Source organism: Lagopus muta, chromosome 1 (assembly GCF_023343835.1).
Source record: "Lagopus muta isolate bLagMut1 chromosome 1, bLagMut1 primary, whole genome shotgun sequence".
Taxonomy (NCBI): Eukaryota; Metazoa; Chordata; class Aves; order Galliformes; family Phasianidae; genus Lagopus; species Lagopus muta.
The window spans coordinates 90,852,051-90,876,532 of NC_064433.1; the positions used below are offsets into that span (position 1 = coordinate 90,852,051).

Sequence of the window (24,482 nt, forward strand, 5' to 3'; positions counted from 1 at the left end):
AAGAAAATGATGTACCAGTGCAGGCATTATGTGAATAATAATAAATCTGGTTAAGTCTAACTGGAACACACTGTAATCTCAATCTTAGAAGCTTATAAAATATTCGTACAATTACTACAAACATTGACAAACATTAGTCTCTTTCAGACAGAAGAGTTATTCAAAAACAGACTTTCAGAGAAAATGATTCTCTGGAATCCTTGAGTGCAATTCCTAAAAGCCCAAGCCAAACTTTTCCCTGATAAAACACTCAGTAAACTCAGGAATAAAAAAAAAAAAGGAAATGAGTTTCTTTCTAGGTTTATTCTTCCTGTTTGCTAATGTTAAAGATATCAGAGATTCTCTTAGCTTTCTAATATTTCACTCAATTGAACCATTTCAATTATGTAAGATGTGAATTCATTTTGAAGTACTTCTTAATTAAATGATAAGAATGTACTGCATAGAAGACAGAGCAAGAAAATTTTGAATAAATACTATTTGCTGTAGTACTGGAGACAAATTTCAGCATGAAGAATGGGATTGGTATACTACAGATGTGCTCTTTAGAATTACAGATGTGCTGTTTAGAATTAGCAATTTGATGAGCTACCGAGTCACAACGCTGCTGATGCTGATTCATAGTGAAGAGGCTGGGTTAAATGAGCACCTACCTGCCTCTGCACTCCACTGAGCAGTTATCCACCAAGAGCAAGCAAGAGACATGGCTCTCCATTGCAGGTAGAAAAATGAAAGCAATAGTGACTTGAAGGTACAATGTAGGCAGTGAGACTGGGGTCTTGGCTAAATTCTGGAAAACAGAGTAGTAAAGCTTACTGTGATTTATCATTACACAAATTATTCCTTTCAAGTGATTTTTCTAGCTAACAGTAGTAGGAGCTGGAACTGGAAGAGTCCACTGCTGGTTCTCACTGGCATTTGTAGTCAAATTCTGGGGCTTTGAATACTAGGGAGAATTTTAAGGGTTTAGAGGTCTATTTCTCTGAATGTTCCTCTGGGCAGACCAAGTGTATTCCAAGTGTAACACTTTGTGTTCAGTATTGTTCTTGGTAATTGGAAACTACTGGTCACAGCAACTGGTGACAACAATGCAGAGATTTCCACAGAAGCTGAAAATACTGTGGTTAGTGTTTCCGTACATTAGTGTACGTACAACTTATTGCCAAGTATGTTAGCTTCAGAAGTTTCTGCTCTTCAAGGGTTCATCTCCACAGCAATGAATGCATTTGTGAGTGACCTTTTTCAGTCTTTTTCAGTAGTTTGAATGAACCACTGATATGTGGTGAATGTGTTCACTTATTTCTCATAACTCCATGATTACTATTTCACTAGAAATACGATTGATAATTGTAGTTTGTGTTATAAGTTTAGCATGAACACAGGAAAGCTAGTCTGTGCCTGACAGGCTGAACAGAGCTAACAGAAGGAAAAATACCAGTCCTAATGGATACAAAAAAATTATTTTCTTATGAACCCAGTTAAACTCAAAGAACTTATGAAGAAATTATAAGCTTTTTGACCCACTGGCAATAAGAGTTATTAGGATAAGATTTGGTCTGTGTGAATCAGTGTATGCAAACAAGGGTGCAGAAAAATAATATAAGTATCAACATTCTTTCAAGCATGGGAATAAAGTATTGCATCAAACTTTGGTAGTTGTGTTCACTACTAATCATCCACCTGTGATTTATCTTCACTGATACCCAATCTGCTTGTAGTTCTTCAGGTTTGTTTCTCTCCTTAGTGTCAATACCAAATGTCTGTGGATGCAGAATGTAAAGACTTTGGCTTTCATAAAACTGCAGAGAAAACTTAATGTACATTTATTTTATACATTATATTCATTTTAATAAAAACCTCACTTGCTTTTCTTAAAAGATGCCAGTGGTACATAAAGGCCAAAATGAAATCTGAAGAGAAAAGAAGGGCTCATTTGCAAAATGGAAATTGTAAGTAGTTTAACACTGTGTTACATAAAAAATGTATTATATTTTAAATGAAAAGGATTCATGGTTTTCTCTTCATCTTTTGCCCGTGATATTTTAATCTGGCCATTTGCATAGTTCCTTACTATCTGCACCATCAGGACTGTTCTTGTATGCTCTCTAGAACAATTCACACTGAATTCACAAAAGGATTCTTTTGTGTTCTATTAATCATATTTGTCAATTTTCCAGGTGAATTTTTGTGAATTCATCACTGGACTGGGCCATGTTGATTATCTGCCTCAAAATTCCACTCCTAGTGACCATGTTCCTTATTTGTATTCAGTTCTCTATTAGTGTCTTTTGGGATCTACACTTCCAGCCACACAACAAATAAACTCCCTTCTCTCTCTTGCTTACTGATCACTACTGTGAAAGAAAAACTCTCATGGGCAGAGTGTTAATTTATTTAGCTAAGTGTAGCTACTTAGTTTAAATTAGTAGTCTGATTGTTTTATGTTGGAGTTGATTAAAAAAAAAAAAAGGTTTTATTTATTGTTAGCTTGTAGGAAGGTCTTTGTAGTTTGATTAATTTTTTATTCCTTTTGACAACATCTCTAGAACTATCAGGATCAGGACAAAAGCTACATCACAAGAAATAAAATCATTTTTTGTGTGACAAAACTGTATTGAGGCTCCTTCCATATTGAGAAGGGGCACATTATACTATAAAAGATATTTCTTAGATTTGTTTGTCATTTGTTTTCAAATCTGATCAGGAAGAGCAGCAAACAAAAACCTTTCTGCTGCAGAGTTTCATATATGCCTCTGGAGGCCATACCTGAATTTGAGAAAAGCCTCACTTGGTGTCTTTCATGCCAGGACAAATGATGACCCTATTTCACAATGACACAAAGCTTCATCTTATGAGGCCTCTCATTCCTTTGCAGTTATCAAAGCATCAGACTTAAAGGAGCATTTCCCAGATCATGTGTTCCATAGGATAAAGGATAAGGAGGAGCTACTGTGAGTTACTCCAGTAGCTAAAACTGTAGCCAACAATATTCCTTCCTTTACAGTGGGGCAATTACAATGGTGCCTCCACCAGAAGTGCCATTTTCATGCTAGTAGCAATTCTTGCCTTACTGGGCTGTTTATTGATTTGGTATCCAGCGTCTTAACCTGAAACAATTTAGGCAGCTGCAGAGTTTCTACCTGGATCAGTGTAAGGATGACCTCTCCTAAACAGATTGAAGCTTTTTAAAAGAAATTTTACTGTAAAACTTACACTGGTTAAAATTGACTGTTCCTACTACCAGCTCAGTCATATCCATGTTTTGTTTCCTCTGCTGCGCACAGAGGAGAACCATCCTGTGTTTATCCATCCTATCTCCCTTGGGAAACCTTTATGACTTAGAGGAAGATTTCAGGAACCATGCCCTTTGAAGGGAGTTAGGAAAGGGTCCGTGACCCAGCTGATAACATGAAATCCCATGATGTCTGGTGTGCTTCACATTTGAATATAGCATGTGTCCTCTCGTCAGCATTGGTTCAAATGGGTACTGCAGGTGATTTGATGAAGCCCATCCACATTTGTATGCCCTGAACTAGGTGTCATCTACTGCATTTAGGTGCATCAGATAATGAAGTACTTTGGACTCATCCACTAAGTGATAAGAGGAAAAAGATTACGTAGTACTTAATTCTTTTTGAAGAGGTTCTCTGGACCCAGCTGCAATACCCTGTGAAGTTGATGCACCATCTACATCAATGTCTGTTAATGAATTGAAAGTTTTCCAGAACTTAATCACCACATAGCAGGAGCCAAAAAAAAATTCCCATCCAGATAGTCCAAAAGAAACAACATAAGTTCTTGGACATGCTACACTCAGAAGCACTGGGGGTATTAGACATGCCAGAAAATGATGGCTTGCTGGAACCTGCCAAAGCAATCTGGCACTAACCTACTGTTGCTGCAGCCATCTCCTAGGAAGCAGACAGAAATTATTAAAGCTTTGTTAATGGATCTGGGTATTTTTGTTCTCATCTTGCACCTGGCTCGTTGGTTGTGCAAACTGATCAGCATAGAACAAAGCAGCACAGTCCTCCAGGACCCATTCTGAGAGGAAAAAATCTCAAAGACTGGACCTGGTTGGCAAAAGGAATGTTTATCAGTCCACCAGTAAAAGACAGAAGTAAATTAGCAAGCTGTGTTTTCCAAGTAAATGACAGTCTAAATTGTCCAAGGAGTAACAAACAGGAATTTAAACTGCTTGGCAGTAATCACTGTCAGTCCTGAGGATCTGCTTTTCCTCATATCTTTGAGCCTTCACTTGGTGTCTCTGTAGACACTCTTCCAAGTGAGCAGCTCTCTGCATTTTCTAAGGTTGTAGTTTCCCAGTTTACCAACTGTACTTGAAAAATTTCTTCAGGATATGAGTTAAGTGCAAAGACAACAAAGAGTTTCTTCAGACAAAAATATTAAATGGCAATTGGAAAGGGAATACTTACAATTGGGGAAAAAAAAAAAAAAAGAAAGAAAGAAAGAAAAAACCACTTTGTCTTACCTAGAATAGTATTTTCCTCAAAACTTATGTAGGGCTATTTAACTTTTTTCCTCAGGAGGTGCTTGTGTTCAGCTGCAACAAAGACAAAACTGCACCAGAAGTTGACATTGTCTTATCAGTTGAAATCCAAAAATAGAGTTTTCTAAAGGCCTTTGACTTTTTGTTCCTGTGGCACCTGTGTAACCAGCAAACATGATAGTAAGCAGCAAGCAATGATATATGGCATTCAGAGCATTTAGAGAACCTAATACCTGTATTTTTCTCTGGGTTTTACTCCAATACCATTGCAAGCTAAAATGAAGACTGATAGAACAATGCACTGCAACAATCCTGAAAACAATTCCATGCTTTCACTCACCTAGAATATATTAGGGAATTACAACGGAGTCCTGCAGAACATTAGTGACATTTTCAGGCAGTAATTTTGAATGGTTTTGATTGTGTCAGATTGGCAGAAGTTTGTCCTCTACCTCAGAAGGTGAACTATAATGTCTTACAAGAATCACTTGGGGAAAAAAAAAAAAACACAAAAACTAAAAAGCACTCGAAGGATAAATAAGAATAAAAAGAAGTATGTAAGTCTGTGCTCAGTCTTTGAAGACCTAGTACTTCCAGACTTGCAGCAAATGAGAATAACTCTTGTATATTCTACAGTTTCTGTGAAATCAGTAGCTGGTTTTGGAGTCATCCTTTGTTAGGTTCTGACAATTTTAAAATGATATATATATATTAATTTTTAAAAAAGAAGAAGTAAAACATATATTGTTATAGTATGTGAGTATCAAAGAATTGTTGACTCTTAGCGTTCTCTCTGTTTTGCAGTACGTTTCCCAGGAATCAAAACATATATTGATCCAGACACATATGAAGACCCATCCCTTGCTGTCCATGAATTTGCAAAGGAGATAGATCCTTCAAGAATTCGTATTGAGAGAGTTATTGGGGCAGGTAAAAGCATATACACTCAAAAGCTATGCATGAAAGGACTGTTTTTCTGAAGTTGCTATGATAATGCAAGTAGACAAGTAGTACAAATGTGGGCATACTTCACTGATTGACCACTGTATTCTCAAGTATCACTCAGCTTCTGATCTAAAGTTGTATCAGCAGTTTTGCTGCACTGTTGCTGCTAAGGATCTCTGTGTGCCTATTCTCGCATGCAGCTCAGATGCTTCAACAAGCTTGTGGAGTTCTGGTACAGATAGACTTTCTAAATGGTTTGGAAAACAATGAGAAAGATAAAATATGATACAATTAGCATTAGTACTACTGTGCTTTTCTATTTAGAAAAGAGACAATAAGAAAACATATGTAATCAAACGTTATCCATATATATTCTCTCAGAGTTTAGTACTCATTGGGTTTTGTGCTTCTGGAAAGTCCCTAATGGAGCTGTTCTCTAAGAACTGTTACACTCCTTCTTCTGACCCTCTCTGTTGTTCTGTCTTTGCAGTGTTATATGAGTTTTATGCACTATGAAAATGTAGTAATTCTTACTTTGTTTGAATTTGCTGTATGATTGACCCAGCCCACTGAGCTCTCCTTTCTCTTTAAAAGAATGTTTGACACAGATACTAGATTTCCTTATAGAGAAGAAAAACTTGTAAAGAGCAGAGTCTTGCAAAATCATTTCTTCTAACTTGTGTTCTGAAACTCTAGGACATACGGCATGCCATTATTGACCAATTGAGATGGGAGATGGTTTACTGTCTGTTTTACTCTGTTGTTTGAGGACCTAGAGAGTATAGGCTCAGATAGGTTCTTAAGAGGTTCTAAAACTAGTAGATCTCAGTGCGTGCCTTCTGACCAACAGGTCATCATTCAGAATGTCCACAACCATTTCTCACTGTTAGAACAAATAAAACAAAAGAGATTGACAGGAGAATCTGGAGTTCTCTGTCCTGCTTACATCCTCAGTGCTGTTGCCTGAACACTGTCAGTGGCTGAGAAATATTAATCTATACTGAGTCACTGAAATTCTGAGCCCCGATTCCATCTCTGATACTTCTTTTCTGCTTGTGAATTAACCCTACATGTGTCTACAATTTACAATATATGGTTATTTCTCTCCATCAGTAGGATACTGTTAGCAGTGACTGAGTTTTGTAAATTGCTGTCTTAAAGATACTTACAATACTAACTACAAACATTCTAGTAAGAATTAGTACAATCCAGATTTCATTGTCCATCTTTGAGCTACCTGTTCTTGGCCATCTTTAACCATACTGCTTTTTACTTACTAAATGAATACCCTCATAAAAACTCTGGGTTTTTGTTGTTGTTGTTGTTTGATTTTTTTTATTTTTTTTTTTTTTACTTTTTTACTTATTCTAATTGTAATGCCATCAAGAAAAAAAAATATTCAAAGTACAGCAGGCAGCTAAACTCAGTTACACCTTGTGGAAGTGTGACAGTGGTTAAAAAAGAATAAAAATTAAAGGCTGTAATTCTGTAATTTGTTCATAGTGAGCCTGTCATAGGACTGCTAACTGGTATTGTCAGGGAAATTATTATCAAAATACATAATGCACTGTGACTCTTCTTTTTTATCGTGGCTTCATATGTTTTAGTCACTTAGGAAGAGGGAGGTATCTTTCAGTTGAGGTCCCTCATTTAATGGTACATTACTACGCTGGTTACAAACTGCGCTGCTAAAGGTGTTTCATGCCGTAGGAGATGTCATGAAAATAAACGCATATAACGTGGTAGACATAAAATCTGGTCTGTTAACAAGCAGAGAAGTACTGACTTGAAAGTAAGAGAGAAAAATCTGTTTCTTCCTGAGTTCCATATAGCAAGAGTACTACAGAGTATACTTGATTGTTTAAGAGAGATAATGTGTATCTAATGTGTAGCTGGCACTCTGCACCGTATGAGTTATTAGCTTAAGCCCTTAGAGGGCTGACTTTTGCAGAAAACATTATATTTGATTTCTTTTGTTTCTTCCTTTTCTCCAGACATGCTATAGATACTGATTACAAAGCATATTGAAAGACCTTCAGCATTGGAATGGCTGCTGATTTCAAAGGAGAATATGACAGAGGAGGGTTGGGCTTATCGATTTTTGTTCAGATGAAAATTGTGTCCTTATTCTCAACTTAACTCATTTATGAAAATTCCTTATTCAGTATCTCTCTCTCTCTTGTTGTAAGCCCAGGAGTGAATTTTTTGTCTGCTTTGACGTATTTTATTTTTATTTATTTAATCTTATACAATTACTGAATAATCTGCCATCTTCAAAGGTATTTGCCTGGTAGGACTTGCGAACTATTTCAGATGAAATTTAAACCCAGTTTCATGCAGGCAAGATACAGGTTAAATATTGTTTCTAAGGCAGGGAGACTACAGATTCTCCCAGAATTCTTGGATAGCTGCTAGGGGACATAACATACCATTGTAATTCACGGCAGTCATGATGCTTCCTTTATCCTTTTCTCTGATTCTGTACCAAACTTTGTAACCATATGTAAAATAGACTTCTCATCCCAGAAGAATTACTTCTATAATATGTTTATGATTTTCAGATTAGTGAAACAAAAAATAAAATCTTGTACCAAATGAATCAATATTAATGATAAAACTCTTTAAATTAATAATTGAATTAATAATGATAGTTCTTAGAACAGCACTTTTTGATCAACTTATTTTGATTAATAATTTTCATCGTGAATTTCTGTAATTTTTTGAAACAGAAAATTTTTCCATTTAAGAACTAAAAACTTTTATTTTGCATAATATCAGATTGAAACATAGCAAATATTCAATTTTTTTCATAGATTGTTTGGACAGAAAAATTTGAAACTGATCTTTTCCTGCAAGTAGTTTCGAGTTTGCTTTTGTAATACAAAAATTCATGTCCAAAAATCCCTTGGCAATTCACTAGTTCCATAGCAGATGGCTTTGACACTCAAGACAAGATTTTTCATCGCTACAGCTATCAGACATAATAACCAAAATAGAAAGAGCAAAGCAGCAACAAGTTAAAAAATGCTGCTGAGCCCATGAGACTTCTCACTTTGAGAAAAGAAAAATAATAATCTCTTGCTAAAATCCTTTCAAGTAATCCTAGTGGAATTTACCAAGCTAATGTTTTTGAACACAACCACTACATTCCATGGTGGCAGATAATTGAGCCTTTTACTTCAATTCCAGTACTCCCCTTTGTCATGCTTTCAGTATTCCAGTACATTTACAAACTCCAAATTACTGTCCTTCCTTCTGGTACTTTGGTGTAAATAAAGCAATTAAAATACAAGCTTTGCAAAATCCTTTCTAAATTGTTCACTGTTTGTCACTGGAGAGTATGAAGATCTGCATTAAAGTAACAAAACTGTACCTCAATGCATACTCAAGCTGGCCATCTAGTCAGGCTCCCCATTATCCCATTCACTACTACCTTACATCTGGATTCTCTGAAAAGCAAAGATGCTATTTTGTAGACCTTCTGATTGAATGAAAGTGCACCTAAGTTAATAGTTGTTAATGATCTTTTTTGTTAGTCCTTGAAGAACTTATGCTGATACCCTGGTTCAAACAGGAGGGTAAAAGCAGCAGTGGCATTTGCAATTTGATCAAATATTTATAATAGTAAGCAGATTAGAATACCAAAAGCAAAACAGAAATTATTTGCTACTGAGTAGTCTATTGCAACTGTTTGGGGATATTACTATTAAAACACAAGCAGTGTTCTGAAATAAAATTATTTCTGATTATGGAATTGTAAAAAGTTAAAATCAAATCCCTCCACTTAACTAAGGGGAGGTAAATTTAGTGTTAGCTAAGCTAAGTACTTTGTAAACACTTAGTGAACACCTATAAATGTGCTTACCTTTCATTTCCCATGGTGATATCAACCAAATAAACAAGTGCTAATGAAGTCCACAATCTAGCAACAGTTGCTGTTTAAATTGTGAAGTTGATTAGTCAATTTCCTTTTATTACATCCTCTACTTACAGCACAATTTTACTGTTGTTTAATTTCATAATGCATATTCTTGGTTTCAAAACACTTGGTAAGGTTTTTTTTATCCTTAGTATTAAATATTCCATTATACTCCCAATTCCCACAGTTCCCACAGTTTGCCCTTCTTTGCTGTAGATTTTTCTTCAGATTATCCCATTCAGCCTCTCTTTGTATTGAGCTCATTGCACCTACTGACATGCAATGACATCCTTTGGTTTTGTCCTATCTGTGACGCTTTTTTTTACCCCTGACATCTTGCTCTTTAGTTTAAATCTTCAGCCACTCTTCTTAAAAGGAATTCCCAGACATTCTTTGTCAAGTCTCTATTAAAAGCGACACTTATCCTTGTATTTTCTTTATTCTGTCAATTTTCCCAAAGGTCTAATGACTGAAAGTGTGGGAAATGACTTGAGCTGTATTTGGTGCTATAACCTTTCAGTTCTATCAACAGCGATTATGTGTTGTAAGATATTTGTTTTGATCTCATGCAGTAATACAAGAATGCATATAAGGCTTTGAAGTAGACTGACTACTCCTGTTTCACTTTAAATAACATGTATTTTGTGACGAGGTGAGAAAAGGAATGTGTGGCTTCCATAAGGCAAGTCTCTGGAGTGCTCAATTAGCTTCTTTTTGCATGACTTACAGTAAGACATATCAGCTTTATACCATTAAAACACATGCTATTAAAACTGAGCACACAATGAACTCTGTTGTTTTCTCTAGTTACTGACAGCTTTTTCTGTGGAGCAAGAAATAACGGTCACTTCATTGACAGCTGGCTCTTAGCTTCTACTTATACTATACACAAATACCTTTACTGTTGCAAAAGTAGAATTTGTCTTGATTATCTCCACAAAATCACAGAATCATTGAGGTGAAAGGGACCTCTGGAGATCACTGCTGAAACAGTTCTCGACAGCAGGGTGCCCAGGACAGCACCCAGGATGCTCTTGAACATCTCCAGAGAAGGAGACTTCACTACCTTTCTTGTGACAGCGCTATGTCATTCTCACATGTAAAGCAGTTTTCCTCACGTTCAGAAGGAAATTCCTATTTCCATTTCTGCTCATTGGTTCTTCTGTTGCTGTGATTCTATGATTCTGTCTCATTCAAAACATTCAGGATTCGTGATTTTGTTTTGTAGTAGGATTCTGGAAGTTCAGGTCATCTACTGTTTTCTCAAGTGTCACATGCAGGCAGACTGACAAAGGGGATAAATATCTATAAAATTCCCTGCCCAGCTTCCCCTTTTGTCAAGATTCCCAGAGCATAAGTCTTGTGACATTATTTTCATATACATAACATATATTTAGGAAACAAACTTTTATTTATTTTCAAAAATTAGATAAACACAAAAGAAATAGGTAGGAAGGAGACCTAGGAAACTTGGCTTTTGTTAGAATATGCTAATTTATTCAAAGGTTATGTTCAGCATCTGTTAATTACACTCATGCACTTCTGTGATATCTCTGTATTGAAGCAAATGACAAGCTATGAAGTGGGTGGTTTTTTTTTAAATCCCTCCACTCTTCCTGAATCTTACTAGGTTATAAAACCTGTTTTATTTTGTAATGGAAGTGACAGAGCCTAATAAAATAAAGACTTTGTGACAATATTCATTCTCATCTTACAATATCAGGCAGTTACAATTTTCTGAAGTGGGACTTCTAATCAATCCTTTCTCTTCTGTATTTGGTTTATATCTAATCACACTCTTATAGGATAGAGCTCTCTTATATTCCTTCATTCTGTAGTTAACCTTTAAGGAAAACTAGTTCCCACATCACTTACTGCAGTTTATAACAAATTATATCCTCCAGATAAATGTAGGTCTTCTTATGACTCTTTTTGTTTTTCAGCAATTTTGATTCCAAAATGGCTGGGGTATCAAATTTGATTTTGCTATGGAAATACCCTGCAACTGATAAGTGCTTTGACACATTCTTATAAACATTGTTTTTGATTTATTGAATTATGACCCATTGAAACCTGACCTGCAGACATCCAGAGAATATTTGGTATGGGATTTAAATAACTTCTGAGTTGCTCCAAGATCAAAGAAAAGTTCTGACTTCCATACAAACTTAACTAGTAAGTGTGTAAAGGGAATACAAGAAGATGTGCTTTCTTCAATGGCCCTTTCTTACACAGAACATCAGTTGAAGCAAGCTTTGGGATTCCTCTCACTACACAAGAATCCTGATTTGCTGAAACTGTTGTCCTTTGACTGTCCAAACAGTGACATAGGCGATTAGTTTCATGTAAGCAATAAAGCCATTTAAATAAATCATATGGAAGTGCTCTTCTGGGCAAAATAGAAGTACATTTTTAAGTGCTTTCTACAACTGAAAGCCAGATAATCTGATATTGTTATGGCATTTGTATTCATATATGTGTTAATACCACGTCCGTCTCAAATATCTGCAGAAAGGTATTTCGTCATCATTACAATTAAAATCTAACCATCATTACATTATTTCCTCATAGCATGCTCATTTAAATCACAAAGACTCTGATACCAAAGTTTAGTTTCAAAGTCTCAGTTAAGGAGGATAAACTATGCGATGTAGAGCAGATGATTAGACTGCTGCAGTCCCCATGATCTCGGGGTAGTGGCACCAATGAATGTTGTCACTCATGAACTTGAATATCCAATCCTCTGTTTTTATTGAGAAGAAGAGTATCTAGTTCTATGGACTGTGCAAGTCTTGGGTATTTTTGTGTTCTAGTTTTCTTGATGGCTACAAATAACATAGAGCTATTAAAAAGGACAATTTATAAGGCAACTATTGAAGGTTAATTTAAAAAAAAAAGTTGTTTATGCTCACTAGTGCAAATGGTTCCTTAGGCATTGTGAATGATCTAACATTTTTTCTACTTAAGGTGAATTTGGGGAAGTATGCAGTGGACGTCTGAAGACACCAGGAAAAAGAGAGATACCTGTTGCAATTAAAACTCTGAAAGGTGGTTATATGGACAGGCAAAGAAGAGATTTCCTGAGAGAAGCTAGTATAATGGGTCAGTTTGATCACCCAAATATAATTCGTCTTGAAGGAGTTGTTACAAAAAGTAAGTTACTATAATATACTATATAATATACTATAAATAGCTTTTCCTTGGTTTTCCCATTCTGTGTCTTCTAGTATCAATATTAAGAATTCTACAGTTGATACAGGTTGCAGTATTCAGAAAATGCATAAATCCTAGGGACATCAGGTACTGCATAGTTTGAGAGCACAGTGAGAAATACACAGCCTATCTGTTTTCAATTAGAAATGTGTTGGTTATTTGTTCTGGCTTGGTTTGATTTTTTTTAACTAAAAATCCTCCTCATTCAAATAAAATTGTTACAGTTTTATATGAAACAGCATTGCAGAGTTTGCCTATGGGCAAATGGAATTCAGTAGAGAGAACCACCAATGTAACTAAGTTAACAGTGAGGTCAATTCAGCCTGTAGTGTTTCTAAGATAGCTAGCAGCCGTATTGTTCCTCTCCCACAAACACTCACTGATTCTTCAGTTGGATTTTGCTCAATTTGGTACCAGAAGAGATCAAATTGCTATTTTAAAGAAATAAAAATACAAACAATTTTAAACTTACTGCACACTTTCAAATGATTTACTAAAATTCCAGAATAATCTATGAAAATGTCTTACATTGCAATTGCCAAGAGGCTAACAATCTCTTTAACATCAAGCATTTTTTATTTGAGTTTTAACTTTTTTATGAAATACTGAAAAACGTAAGTATTATATGAAGGTCTTATTAACGTGCAAGTAATTTCTTTAATGCTGACTTTTTGCTGTATTTTATACTAAAGCTCAGAAGGCATTTTCTTCTTGTAATTAATCATTGCCTCAACCCAGCTATGTTGTTTGCTGATTTGGAATGCTTTCTTATATTTCTCTTTTAAAACGTTGCAGAATGCATCGAGAGGAAATTTTTGTGTGTGTAAGACAATGATGCCCTCTTACCTTCACAGTAGATACAAAGAATACAAATATTTCTTATTTTCACCTTGTTACAGTATCTAAATTATGTTTGAAAAACACAGCATACTAGAGCACAAAGGAAATTGCATCTCCTGAACTCATGTCCCTGGAATGGAAATTCGGTAGAGTTAAGGGATGACCTTGTGAAAATCTGTCTCTCTCTGGTTCTAAATTAAGATGAAGAAGATCAATTTGTTCTTCTTCACGCAGTATTGCAAGAATAAATTCATTATTGTTTAGGAATGCATGGTTATTAGACTAACAAAATCCATTATGTTGCTCGCTTCTGGAAAGATATGGCTTAGTCTCCATTGCTCTCCTGTCAGTAGCTGTTCTGCTGACAGCAGACAAGAGCACAAGTTAATGCTGACTGAGCAGCATTGGATATCTTTGTTGGGATGCGTAAATACACAGAAGCCAAACTGAACTTAGCTCCTTGATTCATAATGAGAAATATAACATCAATTAGAATTTCACCAGCCATCACTAGTTTCACACGTGTGACCAAAATCCGTATGGTAAATGTAGCAATGTGTCTCATCTCCGAAATATTCTAAAGGCCTTAATTTATGAACATTGTTTAAATCCAATTAGTCGGTGCACACAGCTTCCAGAATAATGTACTTGGCAATGGCATGGTTGTTTAATCTCTGCCACATTTATAAATTTTCTTTCTGTAATGCCTCATCATCAGTCCAGAGAGAAATGCAAATTGCATTAAGAAAACAGAAACAAACAGATAAATCAATGCTACAGTGTTGGCCTGTTTGTTCCTGTTCTACAGGAAAAATGGTTATAGACAACCTTAAGTCAAGAAGTCATCATTAGTAGTTGTGCTTTTCTCTCTGGGTTCAACACACTATTATTTTTTTGCGAATGTTTGCTTAGACGTAACATAACAATATAGATGTAACTGTTATAGTTATGTTGAACTCGCAGATATAAAAGAAAAACTTTGAAAGCAAATGTGGTTTAGGTAGAGCAGGTTTAAAACAACAATTATACAACAATAATTATAGGGTGAAAAGAATACACAAGGTATCAGATTTCACCCTAAGAGCTGGAAAGTGCAAATTATATAAAATGTGAAGTACTGAGTTGCGCAGTACTGCTTTGCTGCAGAGAACAAGTTAGGAGGCAAGCTGAGCAATGGGCACACGCACTCTAGTATGCTTCTCTTTTGCTTTAATACTGCTCTGCTTGTGGTAGTTAGCGAATGACATGTCCTTATCTGGGAACAAAGCAATATCTCTCTAAATGCTGATTCTAAGACTGTAAAAGCAAACTAGGGACAGAAGTTTCCAATGACTAAAAGGGATGCTATAAAAGTCAGACAGAACCTTGTCCTAGCCAAATTATTTATGCAATGACAGCGTGATTAAAAGTTGTTTTGTGTTAAAACTTAGATTAATAATAGCAAAAACTCTTTAAGTGATGTGCATTACAGTTCCACTAACCTATAAAGGCATATTGGATGCAGTAACTTTGATTAATAGAAGTGTAATGCTGTTCTTAGCACACGCTTTCCTCTTTATAACTGTTAGTCATTAACTTCTAGCTGCTGCTAATATATATTGCATCAGTTTGTAAGCAGTACCTTCCATTACAGTGTCATTGACTATTGAACAAAAAAGAAAAGGATTTGATTGTGATAAACAGAAATGCTCTACCAAATCAATAGCTATTGACTGGGGCAATAATGAATTTGTCTGTTCATTACAAACGTGAGCTCTTATCCAGTGCTACCAGCTCAGCAAATGTGAACTTCTAAAAGATACTGTTTCCAAAATTGCTCTGGAATATGTACTGTATACAGCAAAAAATGCTAACCTAAGCTTTCTCAAAAGTAGATCTTCAACAGAATTTTAATCCTCTTTTCTAATTGCATTTGTCCTAACTGAGAACCCTAATTGCAGAGAAACATTGCTGTAGTGCAAGCTCTTGGCTAACAAAGTTCATTTCAAGGACAATTTGCTAGGCCAAGGCAAACACTTTGTAGCACAGAATCTGGATCAAGTAGTTCACTCATTTTTACTAATCAGAAACCACAAAGGAATCTTTATTCCTCTTTGCTTTGTTTTACCAGCTCCGCTCCTTTCATGGTTTGCCATAAAGGGACACTAATTGCCTTGCAAATTGATTGGAGATGCTTATGCACATTACAAAAGCATTCATGTTTCTCTTTCAAATCGCATCTGTACACTGGTAATTTTAGGAGCTCTTCTTGGGTGTCCCATGGTATGTTCCACCAAGCTGTGCATCACTGTCCAATACTGCTGCACTTTCATGGACAAATAGAAGAAAAATAAAATTTCATTTTCCAGTGCAAACACTTGTAACCAAGGCTGATACCTGGGCTACAGAAAAATAAGATGCATCTTCCATATCTACACAGTGTTGAAGTTTATATTGCAGACTTCCCATGAAAAGTTTGTGTAGTAAATACAAGCTATGTTTACAGCAAACATCTGCCGGTATCACTATAGCAAAAGACAAATGAAAAAAGTAATCTCTGACTATCGTCACTGTGCTGAAAGAACTCATTGGGGTAGATAGAGCCAGCCAAACAGGAATCCGTGGAGAGTTGACCTTGATTTCACCCTACACAATAGTTCAAAGCATAGCCTTGTCAGTTCTGTGTAGTTCTGTGTCAGAACAAAATATAAGTCCATGCAAGTTCTTTATTGTAGTCATAATCTTAGTTTGCTCCTCTCCAGCCCAGACTTCACCCCAAATAACTCACAATTGTTAACATTCATTTCTAAGGAATTGCTTTGGTTTTCAAACTCTATATAATGAACTCACACACATCACTTTGACAAGTAGCATCTTTTTAAAACACTAATTTTCTCTAGTAACAATATGTATATTATTGTTTTTCAGGCAAGTTTTCAAAATTAGCCCTTCACAAAAGGAGCAGGACTGAAGGTAGCTCCTAGATTTTTGGTTCTGAGTAAGCTTACATCCTCTTGAGTCTGGCTTTGGAGTGAATATTTTCATCTCCTTAGTTCTCTTCTGACTTTTGCTTCAGTGATGTTCAAATTGTGATTGCTATTGCAGTTCTGAAATCTTTTGTCAGTCATCTGACAGATTTAATTCAAAGTCTTAATCATAGAGCTTCTCTTTAAATTACTGTGTATAATGTGTTTAGCAGAAGAGTCCTGAGGTCCATGTGCCTTGTTCTTATCAATGAGAAAGGCAAAGTGCAACATGATCCTATTTCACTGTAATTTACAACTCTTCATATCCAACTTGTTCTTCATATTTCAAAAGAGCAAGAGAAATCAAGTAATTTTTTTTCAACATATTTTTTAGTCTCTTTTTTCCCTTAGTGCAATAAAATCTAATATTGTTCCTTTCTCCCACATATTAGCTGTCTGAGACTCTTAAAAAGACCTCAGAATTCATTTGGAAAGATGACATATTTTACAGTATGTGTTTATTGTAAAAGGCATTGTACGTTTGACTGTTGTGCAAAAGGACTGGGGAAAATTCATGGCAGTGTTTGTAACTTTCTTACATTGGTCGTGAATTTGTACATCCAGGAAGCATTACTGTGTTTGGCTTGTTGACAACTTAGCATTTAAGTTGAGACTATTTGACGATGGCTATATCATGATAGCTTGCAAAATTTGATTAGGATTATTCAAGAGAACGTCACTGACTTCTGAAAACTCTAAACTTCAGAATGAGCAGAAAATATGCAGTGTTAGTTCCACATTAATATTATTGCCTTGGTCGCAAACTACAGTGTAAGCAATTTTGGATGTTGACATTTGCCACTGTCACTAATCTTGGTACATTGCTGAGGCATCACTGGCATCTCCAGGCATAGATGTGTGTGTTGGAGGTCAAAACAGCCTCGGATCCATCCCTTGAAACCAGGTCTTGCACTGAGAGGCACTTGCCTTATGCAGCAGATAAGCCCAGCAGGGTGTCAAGGCTTTATTCACCCCTGAATGTATTCCATTGTGCTTGTGGACCATATAGTATGATGCAGAGTGATAGTGAGAGCTTTGCTGTATAGTATTAGCCAGTGAGCTTTGTATGGCATTAGACATAGAGCTTAATTTGTCTGATCAAGAATATCATAGCAATGCCCATAGTGATACACAAAACAGCAGAATTTCAATTGTGTTGTAAATCATTCTATAAGTGGAGCTGCAAATTTAAATTTGGCTCACTGCCTTTTTTTTTCTTTCTCTCCTGTTCCATAGATAATTAACATAACACATTACTGAGTTCAGTACTTCTATGGTCAGTGAATAAACACAAAAGCCATAATCATCACCATCACTATTAGCCATACTTACTAGATCAATTTATTAAAATATAATCCAGAATAGAGTGTTGAATATTAGAGCTGTGAACATGTCTGCTGTAAAAGAGACAAAGGTAAGTATCCACAGCCTTTTTGCAAAACAGGCTACCATTCAGGAACTTCTAGTCAAAATACATAATCAACATTGATTGCACTAAGCTATTTTTACACCTGCACGCATGCACACAAACTACCACGCATTCCATCTGATGAAGGTTGCTTACCAAGAATACACAACAGTTGATTCTCTTAGATGACATATACTTAGGGGAAATTAGCCCTTAAACCTATAAAAATCAAACTTTTCTTATTACAGTCTGAGAATTTTTTTACAGAAATTACAGGGTCATTATGATTTCCCACAATCAATCACTTTCCTATGTTCTGTTTTGCAGCAAGCAAGCTATATATTATAGCTGTCAGCTCTACTGTGACATCTTTCACAGGTTGATAAGCAACAAAGAAAAAGTATGTTGCCAAATAGTCATACAGCTAACATCTTGTTAGCAGCAGCTTAATCTGGCCATGATATGGTATCTTACACAACTACACTTTTACAATTCCACTTTTATAGGTTCTGTCTGAGAAACAAGATTTTACTTTCTTCAGGACCCTTTGCTTTCATATGTCTATGTTCATTCATATAGTACCTATCTTTCAAGGATATTTAGATGTTTTGATGTGATATGTTGTTCTAGCAGAAAAAGAGGTTACAGAAATCATGCCAACCAGCAGCCTCAAAAAAGAAAAAAAAAGAAAAAATCTGCAGCTAAGAAATGGCCAGATATTTTGTCTGTTTAAGGAAAAGCACAATCATCAATTTACATGATTAACATTGTGATTATGGAGATCCTTACCTTCCGCTAGCAAGCAGGAAATAATTAAATGTGTAACTCAAATTTAAGTATGTGTGGTATTCGGAAGCAACCACTTTTGGGTTTTATTTTGATTTATTGTTACCCTCTCAGATACACTTCTGTGGTCATTTACTGCTGTCTCCATTGATCAGCTTTGTCTTCACAGAATTTGCTTTGCCTGGTCAGAGCTCCAAGAGCTCCTTCCATTTCAGTGTCTTTCTCAGATTTTAAAACATATGCTTAGTTCCTGTATCACAAGTCAATAAGGGAAAAACAGAATAGCAGTGAAAGTCTTGGGCCATGCTGTTTGTATCTTTTCAGGGTGACGGTAAACCAACTGAAGACGGCTTCCCAGCTGTTACCCTAGCTGTGCAGTTATTTCATCAAAAGTGGAAATTGTAATACTCTGTCCCAGCTATGACCAGTCTGGGATATGCATTCATAACATTACAGAAACTCTTCTATCTGAGAGACCTATTTGACACAAAGAGAAATTATGCTGGTGTGGTGTTTGTTCTTGGCAAATGCATGCAGGTTGTTATTTACTACATTGTCACTTTCCAAGTATTTGCAATCATTCTGATTTTTTTTTCAGTTCTTAGATGTGAAGTTAGTTTGAATAAGTCCTCTGTATCTCCTTTTTAAAGCCGTAAACTCATTATCGTAAACTTCATGAGACATCACTTGATCAAGTAAAATCAAGACTGGTTTAAGTCTTGAAACTTACAGCTGTCTTATTATGAAAACATATGCAGACCAACAGTAAAGGAATGAATTAGAAATCAAATCGCTATTACCTCATGCAAATGCTGTAGGTATGATCTGTTTCATCTTTTCAGTTCATTCTGTTTACAGAATATAGCCAGGACTTTGTTCTATCCTTCAGGGATCATCATAGCTTAGCTGTATGTCGGTAGAGGATACTTAATTCAGTTATTATCTGGTCTACTTGATTAGAAAAACAGAAAAGCTAAAACACTTCAAAGACATACAGCTATATTCATTGCAGTGACTGATGAAAATTGACCTACAAAAACCTTTATTTCTTACAACTTCAGCTTTGCAAATTCAGCCTAGACCTTTGAATGCTGATACCAATTCCTCTCAAATACAGCTTCCTCAAAGGTGCCAACAAACCAAGGTTGGAAGATACAATTGTGAAATCTTCTGCCCTGCTCAATCATGTGCTCTTTGAAAAGGACAGAAAAGCAGGCAGCAGTTTTTCTATCTTGTCTCAGAGTCAAGAGGCTTCTAACCGTTTCATGTTCTACTGAATCCAAACTGATACTGCTGAAATGATTGGAGCAACGTTGGTTTTAAAACTGGTGACAGAGAAGAAGCACACACTGAGCTTTTAGCTAGTTTTAAAAGATGGTATGTTTTTTCTTCTTTCCTTCGTCTATCAACCAGGAAATGAAAAGTGGTCGCCACCTCACTACACATACATTAAGTGGAGATGGCATTGGCATTTGGACTCAAAGCAGTTCGAAGACTTCCAGCCTCAGAGACTAGGTACTCATTATAGCAGTTTAAAATATATTTTTCTTAAAGACTTCAGGAGTGTCATGAAACATCCTGGGTTATGTCTCATTTTTCAGCTGTTTTCTGTATAGTTTTGTTCAAGCTTTCGTTAATTGTTCACTGATGTTTTTCTGTATCCAAATTCAAATAGTGTCTTACACCATGTAACATAATAAAACCCTTCAGTGTTAAGGCTATACAATAGGTCTGTGTTTCAGAATGGAACTGTTGAGTTTGCGGCTGCAAACTGTAAAATCAGGCATGATTGATAAAAATGCTAAAAAATGAAATGGATAATGTTCTTGAATTGCTAGGAGAGACTAAGTGGTGTGATTGGAGAGAATACTGAGAAAATCAGAAAATAGTAAAACAATGAATTACTATAGAAACACTAGGAATTTAGTAGTTGATTTTAATTTGGAGCACATTAACTACAGCGTATGGATGATAAGGCATTTGAATTAGTGCAGACTGTAGCAATCAAAACCAAATCAACATTAGAACCTCTGTGCTATTCACTGCCAAGAAGAGAATAATTTTATTTTCATAGAATCACAGAATCATAGAATGGTTTGGGTTGGAAGGTACCTTTAAGATCATCTAGTTCCAACCCACTGCTATAGGCAGGGACACCTTCCACTAGACCAGGTTGCTCAAAGCCTCATCCAGGTTCACCTTGAATGCCTCCAGGGAGGGGGCATCCGCAACTTCTCTGGGTAACCTGTTCCAGTGTCTCACCACCTTCACAGTAAAGTATTTCTTCCTGATACCTAATTTAAATCTGCTCTCTTCCAGTTTAAAGCCATTTCCACTTGTCCTGTCACAACATGCACTTATAAGAAGTTATAATCAACAGATCCTTGGTGTTGAAAGGGACCATTAAAGCTCATCTATTTCAACTCCCCTGCAATGAACAGGAGCATTCACAGCTAGATCTGGCTGCTCATACTCTGATAAGGCTTGGCCTTGAATGTCTCCAAAGACAAGTCTTCCACCGCATCTCTGGGTAGCCTGTTCCTCACCACCTTCACTGTAGAAGATTTTTCTCTTATATCTTATCTAAATCTACCCTGTTTAAGTTTGAAACCATTTCTCCTTGTCCTGGCACTACAGGACCTACTAAAGAGGTTGTCCCCTTTCCTGTAGCTCTCCTTTAGATATTCAAAGGCCACTATCATGTCACCTTGGAGCCTTATCCTCTCCAGGCTGAACAGCCCCAGCTCGCTCAACCTGTCCTCATGGGAAGGGTGTTCCATTCTTTGGATCATTTTTGTGGCCCTTCTCTGGAAGTGTTCCAACAGGTCTACATCTCTCCTGTACTGAGGACTCCACATCTGGACACAGTACTCAAGGTGAGGCCTCGCCAACGCAGAATAGAGGAGCAGGATCACCTGCCTTGACCTGTTGGCCTGGCTTTCAGTGCAGCGCAGGATACAGCTGACTTCCTGGGCTGTGAGGGCCCATGCTGGCCCATGTCCAGCTTCCCATCCACAAGTATCGCCAAATCCTTTTCAGCAGGGCTGTGCTCAATCCTTTCATCCCCCAGCTTGTACTGGTAGTGAAGGTTGCCTTGATCCAGGTACAAGATCTTCCACCTAGCTTTGGACAGCTGCTCAAGCCTGTCTAGGTCCCTCTGGATAGCATCTCATCCCTTAGGCATGTCAACTGCACCACACAGCTTGATGTGATCCACAAACTTGCTGAGGGTGCACTCGACCCCACTGTCAGTGTCACTGATGAAGATATTAAAGAGTACTGATCCCAGTACTGATCCCTGCAGGACATCACTTGTCACCCATCTCCATCCATAGACTGAGCCATTGACCACCACTCTCTGAACTCAGTGCTGCAGTCAGTTCTTCATCCATTGAGTAGTCCACACATCAAATGTATATCTTTCCAGTTTGGAGAGAGGGATGTCGTGAGGTACCATGTCAAAGGCCTCTTCCCTTGTCCATTCAGGCAGTGACACAATCATAGAAGATCACTAGGTTGGTCAAGCAGGATTTGCTCTGGTGAAGCCATGCTGGTTCTCCAATATCACCACCTTGCCTTCCATGTGCCTTCCATGCTCCATGATCTTTCCAAGCACAGAAATGAGACTGACAAATCTGTAGTCCCCCAGGTCATCCTTTTTACCTTTCTTAAAAATGAGTGTGATGTTACCTTTTTTCTATTCACCTGGGACTTTACCTGACTGCAGTGATATTCAAATATCATTGAGAGTGGCTTGGTGACTACATCAGCTAATTCCCTTAGGAACCTGGGATGCATCTCGTCAGGATCCATAGAATTCAGTTTCCTTGGGTCATGAATCTCATCTTCCTTTACAGTGGAAGGGTGTTGTTTCACCAGTCCCCTCCTTCCAAACCATTTGAGGGCTGCATGATGCAGTTAAGAGAAGTTGTTGAGTATCTGTGTTTTCCTGTGTGTTATTACCAGCTTACCTGTATCACTCATTAGGGGGGGTACAACCCTCTTGGATTTTCCTTTTCTGGTTGAGAGATCAGTAGAAGTCTTTCTGGTTCTTCTTGGCAGTCCTTGCCAAGTTTAGTTCAAGTTGGCCTTTCTGACCCCATCCCAACTTATTTCTTCTTGACACAGAAACATAGATTGGAATTTTCCTACTACAAAGTAGCATAAGATTTTAAAATTTAACACATTATTGTGGAAGAATATCTATCTATTAGGTACCTGCTTAATTTAAATAGTGATTATATCATCAGAAAGTAGAAAATGGTAGTCCTTATATAAAGTTATGGTAATGTCTGGGGAACTTGAGGAAAGTACCAGGGAAGAAGAGGATATTCTAAATACTGTTTAGAATATTTAATTTGTATGGCCCATGGTGCAATGTAGTCAGGCCTAATGCCTGATTGCATCAGAATATACTTATGTACCTTCTATTATTTTGTCCTACCACTAGTCTCTTAGTTTCTAGCTGTAGTTCCTGATGACCAGTCACTTGAAGAATGGAAGTCACAATAAAGCTATTGAACGCTGCAGTGATATAAGATTTTCTACCAGGTAGACTTTCAAAGGGAAATATATCTCTATATTTTTGTGAATTACTGTAGGTTATTGATAATAAGCTAAGAAATGTATCTGGCTCAGGGTATAAATTTTATCATAACAGGTTTTGCCATCATGTTGTTCCATGATCTTTTGTGTTAAGATCCTTAACTAAGACTGAATTTTTGTGGGAGAAATCTAGATTAGATATCAAAATAATAGAGATAATTTGATACTTCTGTACAATGGGGAGTGCTGGATCTAGATCCATGTGTAATAGCCAAGAGCACAGCTTCTCTTTACAGTGACAAGATGAAAAATGGAAGATGAAAGACATAGTCATGGTAATTGTTAGGTCCACATTGTTTGAAGTAGATACAGTTACCTCTCTCACTGTCTTCCCTAAATTCAAACTTAATTGACGGTATCAAACTAATAATACATCCCTGCTGCTTTTGATTTGATATAACGTTATTCTCAGTATATTATCTTAATGCTGCCCAGAGTTTGCCTAGGACTGAAGAGTTCTTTACCATCACAGTTTGGTTTTCTTTGATTTTTTGGGAAAGCTCACTGCCTTAAATGTGTGGAGAAAATACTATAGGAGCCTTTAGAACTCCTCCAGAAAAGCTGTACCCCTTCTCTGGTTCATGTATCTTTAAAAGTTACATTTGTTTGTGTGTATATGAATGTGGAATGGAATAATACAATTTTTATTTTTCTGTATTGCTTGGACCTATCAGTTGACTTTGCCCAATTCATGATGAGACAAGACATGCAAGAGCAACATAGGTGATCAGTTGTGCAGGACAGGCTAATAAATAAGAAGAAGGAAAGGTCTTCACATTTACCTGAACTAGAGTAAGAAAGAGCCTCATGATCAGTATCTCATCACATTAAAATAGAGACACCATCATATCTAGGGAACTGATAGCTATGATAGTGGATGTCCAGGTCTCAGGCACCTTCTGTCTCATAAACCTGTCTCAACTTGTATTGTAGTCCTTACAACAGCTTAAAGGACACATGTCTAGGCTGAAACATGGTCTCACAGGCTGAAACCATCTCCACTAGACAGTGGGCTCATTCCAAGAAGGCTGTTGCAACCCAGACTGAAACAGCTTAAAGGACTCATGTCTCAGGCTGAAACATGGTCTCCGCTAGGCAACAGGCTCATTCACAGAATCACAGAATCACAGAATTGTAGGGGTTGGAAGGGACCTCCAGAGATCATCGAGTCCATCCCCCCTGCCAAAGCAGGTTCCCTACACCAGGTAGCACAGGTAGGCATCCAGGCAGGTCTTGAACGTCTCCAGAGAA

At 36.8% G+C, this 24,482-nt stretch overlaps 1 protein-coding gene across 8 annotated transcripts in view; it reads left to right on the forward strand.

Moving 5' to 3' along the window:
- The window catches only part of EPHA6 (EPH receptor A6), a 504,987-nt gene that overhangs the window by 367,377 nt on the left and 113,128 nt on the right, over positions 1-24,482 (forward strand). For all 8 annotated transcript variants that reach the window (XM_048934207.1, XM_048934201.1, XM_048934203.1 and 5 more), the window contains 3 exons: positions 1,879-1,949; positions 5,315-5,440; positions 12,342-12,527. In XM_048934207.1, the coding sequence (XP_048790164.1) occupies positions 1,879-1,949; positions 5,315-5,440; positions 12,342-12,527 (383 nt within the window). The remainder of the gene's footprint in view (positions 1-1,878; positions 1,950-5,314; positions 5,441-12,341; positions 12,528-24,482) is intronic.